The sequence below is a fragment of the Quercus lobata genome, chromosome 5 (assembly GCF_001633185.2).
Source record: "Quercus lobata isolate SW786 chromosome 5, ValleyOak3.0 Primary Assembly, whole genome shotgun sequence".
In the NCBI taxonomy this organism is placed as follows: domain Eukaryota; kingdom Viridiplantae; phylum Streptophyta; class Magnoliopsida; order Fagales; family Fagaceae; genus Quercus; species Quercus lobata.
Window position 1 is genome coordinate 56,869,202 of NC_044908.1, and position 6,286 is coordinate 56,875,487.

Consider the following 6,286-nt stretch of genomic DNA (forward strand, 5'->3'; position numbering starts at 1 on the left):
TACCAAGGCAAAAAATGGAAACAAGTTAAATGAAGACATTTATATGCACTCATAACAACAACGAAATGCTTACAAAGAGAAAAACATTGACTAAGTCTTTGTTAATATACCTGATTGCATTGGGAAGAAATTTGTTGCATTTTTTGAAACATGCGAGCCATTCTTTGCTCCATTTCTTCGAATTGACTAAATCTTTCCTTCATTTCGTCAAAACTTGCAAGTTTATCCTCTATAGTAGCCAAGGAAGCCTTTAGTTGTGCAACTTCGTTGTCCCTTGCTTGACTTAAGTGTATTTCAATGTCTGTGAGAGCACTCTTGCAACTTCGACCACTTGGGTTTTGGGCCAAATCCTACCCCATGAATATGACCTTTGCGCTCCTTACCCATCACTTTGGCAAACACATCATCTATTGACCATGCAATACTACCACTTATGTCAGATGACTACAAATGATTCAAAGAATCATCCAACAATTCCTTCATTTTGTCTTGATATTTGAGTTTGAACAAAACAAAAAAGTTAGAAATCATATAGTTAAAATGACCTCACAACATATATATACATATACATAGGATGAGACAAGCAACCACCAATATATACCAGTAACCCTCAAGAGAAAATTGACAATCTATAGGCAACTCACCACATGAACCTCTCCCAAAAAAAAAAAAAAGTCCTAAACATCCACTGGGTATGCTGTAATATAACAAAGGAACTAAACATAGAGGCCTCAACTCAGTAAGAATAACATTTCCACAATGAAATGGAATTTGCTATGTAATCCAACAATCAAATGACCCAACAATAAAAACTAATGTGTATTGGCTAACATCAATTTGAAATATATCAATTTAAAAATTAAAAGAATCATTAACAACAATTATCATTGAATTCCTATTTTGTTTACCTCCAACTACAATGGAGAAATTACTCACCATTTTTGCTTTCACTACAGGATTAACTGCAGATCTATCTTTACGAGTATGTAATATTGAATATAATACTGCATGCTCTACAGGACGTCCATTCGTTTTTTTCTACATTATGAACAACATATTTATGTAGTGATAAATATCGGTTCCACATAAACTTTAGGAGAAGTCAAAATCATTTAAAAAATAGTCATAATACTTATTACCTTTTTTGCAGTGTGCACAGCAAAGCTACAAGAACCAGCAGTATGTAAGTCATCCTGTTTAGAATAACGCTCCTTATTCTTATCTGACTCTAACTACATTCAACAAAATTATTTGTTTATATACAATATGTTTTAAGTATCTAAAACCACTTTTAACTAAAGCCAAAATGCAAACAATATTTACAGTATTTTACTAATTTATCAGAGTTGTACACAAAAAACTACAATGTATTGGATACAAGCTACACAAAAAGGTCACTATAAAATTACCATAAATAAAAACTTTTAGCCCATCTATCTATACATTGTACATAAAAGTGGCAGGAAATATGAAATTTACTTGATAAATAAGATTACTCAAAGTTGACATATGCTTGACACAAAAAGGTCACTCATTTATAGAGTCATATGCTTAGGTTAATGATAATATAAAGATCTATCATAATCATGAGTTTCTCACATAAAATAAAAATTAAGTATCATTCATTAAATTCCAATATGTCATTTCAACTTTGCATAACATAAAACAATGAATAAAACCAAAAAAAAGTCTGATTTTGAGATTTTCTTCATTGCTTATTGTTAACACAAACGGTAAAATAAAGCTATGTGTACACACACACACACACACCAGATCCTTGTCTTAATTCTCTTAGACTTATACTAAAAGACTAGAACCATCTAACAATTTGTAGTTACCATTATTATTTTTAACAAAGAGTAGAATTCCCACATTCGAACTCATTGAGTTTGGGGCCTCTCCCTCCCCTATTTCTTAGTAATTGTATTGATGTAGTCCTAAAACAAAGAAAGCCCTATGAATCTCTAGTCTACCTTTCATGTGCATAAAATATGATCTTCACACACTACATTGTCAAGCATCTTCATCACAAAGCAAGCATGGCAAATAAAATTAAATGCTTAATCATTTCTGTAAATACACTAAAACCAAACTGCAAATCTTCGAAAATATAATAATGGTGAAGCCACAAAAGGAGTTTAGCATAAAACAACTACAAGTCATCTAATTCAGTACTAACAAACTATACACCATCAAAGAGCTTTGTTGAATATTTTCTTATGAAATATGAAACACAACTTCTCATAAATACCAGTTTCACAAAAAATCCACAAAACTAACAAATCCTATCTGAAAGCAATCCAATATTATTCTCTCAATAATCATTCTCCTTTTGATATGATCCATGATGGAAAAGAGAGAAAATAAACATACCACTGCATCATCAGTATACCAATGATCAACAAGTATTTCCCAATCTTGTGTTATGCATCCCGGGGGTATGTTGTTCTTTACCAGTGCTTTGTTTCTTGAATGAGGTATATAATGCTGTTTCTTCAGCCTAGACTTATGATCCTTCCAAGCCTTCCTCATTTTTTGTAAGGTAAATGTCTTCAGAATCGCAAATGCAATAGGATCAACAGGGACATTGTATTTTCGCTACAATCAAATAATTGAATTATCAAATTATAAATATTTTCATGCTAAAATACTTATGTAAAACCTAGTACAAAATGTCATAATTAAAAGTATTATAACTTCTTTAATACCTCTACAAGACGCCAACACTCTTCTTTAAATTCTTCTGGCATGTCCTTCCAATTAAGAAATCTAATCGGGCACATGTGGGGTTTCCGCGCAATCGTACCCAAGAAACCAGTGAAAGTCCTCGCCCCATCATCAACTAGCTGATGCATACTATTTAGCGACAACTCAATTTCTTCTTCATCAGGAAGATCTCAAATATCCAAGTACTTGCTTGGCCCGCGAGTGACACGTACAGCTAGTTGCACATCTGAATTTTAAAGGAAATAATATCAACCAATGTCAAACAACAAGGCATGCAAAGGTAAGGAGGAGTCTAAATATTCTATTAAACAAGTGGTCATTATATGCTAAAGAAAACAAAATATTAGAAACATGTTGAATGGTATATGTTTCCAATCAAGAGGTGAGGAGGCATTCAAAACTTTGAAGCCTGCATGGTTTTAAAAATAATTCAAAACTTTTTAATTGAACCATGCAACATATAATATATATATATATATATATATATATGGTCTGAAACAGATTTATCATAACCTTACTCTTAGCTACTAACATGTTGCTAGTGTAAGTCAAATAGCATTTCTTTTAAGGTTGCATGATGCAGGATCTCAAAATTAACACTTTAAGGAGAATCCTAGAATTTTGTGGTAGGTAATGGTTGAGAGTAAACTAACTTACATGCCCATTTGTTTCATAAAATTTCATATAAGGGTTCACAACTTACATGCCCATATCTTGTGTATGAATGGTAAACTATTGAGTAAAAAGCCCATACCTTGTGTAGAAGCTTCATGCGTTTCTTGGTCCTCCACTTCATTCACATCTTCTCAAAAAGCTCTTTCCAATGTTACACTCTTGAAACGAGTGCGCAGCTTTGTCTTTCGCCTTCCCATTTCAAGTGTCAAAGTATATAATTAGCACAATGACAATTAATGGTACAAGTAATTGCAACACTAAAACTTCTCATAAAACAAATGTATATAAGATTACCCTTAAACAACACAAATACAATATTTTCAACGAGAGCCCCAAATATCTATCTTATTTTAGCTGAGAACCCCAACACAAATACAATACAAATGGGCTATTCATTTACATCCAAACTTCATGCAATTTTACAGAGCCACTCCTCTAGATGTATAGTAGATACCATATCAATTTCAAAGACAAAGCATGACAGTTTTTAGATCCCTTAAACAATTGATTAAACCTAGGTAATTAGCCAAGTTATTACTTAGTCCAATTAAACAAGTTTAGGTTATCACAATAAATAAAGATCAAATCATGCAAAGCAGCAGAAAATAAATAACACAAGATATGATCACCCAAGAAACCAAACCGGTAAAAACCTGGGGAGGATTTGACCTAGCTATCCTCAAGGTAAACTTGAACCCACTATCTTGAAAGAATCGAAGTTCATACAATAAGACTTACAAGTCCCCACGCTCGACTTCTTATTGCTACCAACCAGTAGAACTTACTGACAAGACCACGTGCAAGCTCCGAATCCACGGACTCCTTCTTTCTTTGGATTCCCACTAGCTACAAGCACACCCACTTGTGTATTCTTTAAAATTCAATGGCAGCAACTGAATTGATTATCAAGGTGTAGAAAATATCTTCTCCCTGAAAACCCTAAGTTTGTGTAAAGGAAAGCTCCTCTAGATCTCACAAGAGATTTACACAAACCGCAAATATGAGCAACACTAAAACATGGCTAGGGTTTACCTTTTATACTTAGGACAAATAAGAAACCCTAAAAACGTTTTAAAACAAATAGGGCTGAGTTGGATAAGTCTGCAGAAAACCAATCTGCCTGAGCTTCGATCGGTCGAGCCTAAGTTTCGATCGATCGAGCCAGGTCGAAAGCCACAGTGCTTCCTGCTTTAAACTCGATTCTAACTTTACATTGGCACACAACTTTGAGCTAGTTTTAAACACTTCTAAACACATTGTTTTGATCATGGTTTGCCAACAATACAAATTAGAGTTCTAAATACATAAAATCCTAAACTTTAGAACCTAACAAAGCATAAAACTATGTGCCAATTAAAAATTATACAAGACAACGTATTCAAATCTATCTTGGCAGAATTTTAAAACTTATAAATTAAACCATTATTTTTATATCAATTCAATTACTGTAAGGCCACTTCCGTTACATAAATGTGTCTTAGAATATGATTTAATATAGATTTTTCACCTTGTAAACACTGAATCTGTCACAGTGACAGCTTTAACATATTTTCTAGCAAAATCATCAAATAATTTCTATTGGCCTTCATTTTGTGTGGGTGTTTTTATACCTATAGTATACATGTTAGAAAATATTAATAGGCATTCAATTGATCATAATATCTTCATCCTTTCAAATTGCTAACACAAGACCACAAATTTCAACATCTAAAATAAGATAAGGATTCATAGATAAATTTTCATGCAATTTTACAAGCATGAAAAACCAAGACCTAAAATATAATGAGTGATACAAAAGTATTAACTAGAGTAATCACCACTAAAGTCATCATCACTAGACTCATCATCATTGGACCAATCATCATTGGACTCATCATCATTAGACTCATAAACATCATTACTAAGCTCTTCATCATCAATAAAGTCTTGTTCAAGCAATTCATTCTCAATAATCAATGGTGTATCATAAAGGGTTCCTTCTTCATTAACTCGAGCCCAAGCATGGTTGTCATTTGCATCATTACATGCATCATCAGTAGTTACATTATAAGGGACATTCTCCATATATGTATCCACTTCTTCACCATCATCTACAGCTTCAATACCAACATCAAACATCTCCCTAGGTTTTGTTTTGACCACCACCATCCAATCTTTATGTCTCATATCCTCCACGTAAAACACTTGCGAAGCTTGAGATGCTAATACATAAGGTTTGTCAATCAATCGATCACCTGTGTGTATCAATCTTGAAAAATTGACAAGAGGAAATCCAAAGTCATCTTTTTTGCATCCTCTCCCACTAATAACATCAGCCCATTGACATTTGAATAATACATATCGATACTTGTAAGAATAGTTTAACTCAATAATATCGATTAATACACCATAATAAGTAGCACCACCTTCAGTAACAACACAAACTCCACTATTTTGAGTTTTCCTAGTTGTCTCAAAATCTTTGGTACGAAACTTCAAACTATTTATGACATAACGCTTGAACCGTTTTGCTTCATTATCTGGATATCGAGCAAACCATCTAACTTTATCAGAGGGTTCCTTTCTCTCAGAGACATCCATTGACATCACCTATTATACAGAAAGGCTTTTATTATAAGTGTACTATCTAAAGTGTTACAACCGAAAATAGTTCTATATATATATATATGCTTTACTTATATATTCCCTAAACCAACTGCAGAATTCCTCTATATGTGCTACTTTTGAATAACATCATTATTCACATCAAAAGGGAAACCAGTCTTGATCTTCGCTATGTGTAAACTATGTAGACAAACATGTTAGTGTTAATCTAGAGTATTGTATTGGAATGTCGTTAAAGGTCAAGGACATATCACTTACTCGCGAAATGGGGTGATTTCTT

The 6,286-nt window shown here is 33.0% G+C and overlaps 1 protein-coding gene across 1 annotated transcript; it reads right to left on the bottom strand.

Annotated features, from left to right (window-relative positions):
• Window positions 1–294: 294 nt before the first annotated feature.
• LOC115990756 lies at window positions 295–2,855 on the bottom strand. The gene is made up of 5 exons (XM_031114550.1): window positions 2,709–2,855; window positions 2,374–2,598; window positions 1,140–1,232; window positions 937–1,038; window positions 295–444 (listed from the first exon to the last, which is right to left on the bottom strand). Exons 1-5 carry the CDS (start codon window positions 2,853–2,855, stop codon window positions 295–297), a joined length of 717 nt encoding a protein of 238 aa, XP_030970410.1.
• Window positions 2,856–6,286: the final 3,431 nt, after the last annotated feature.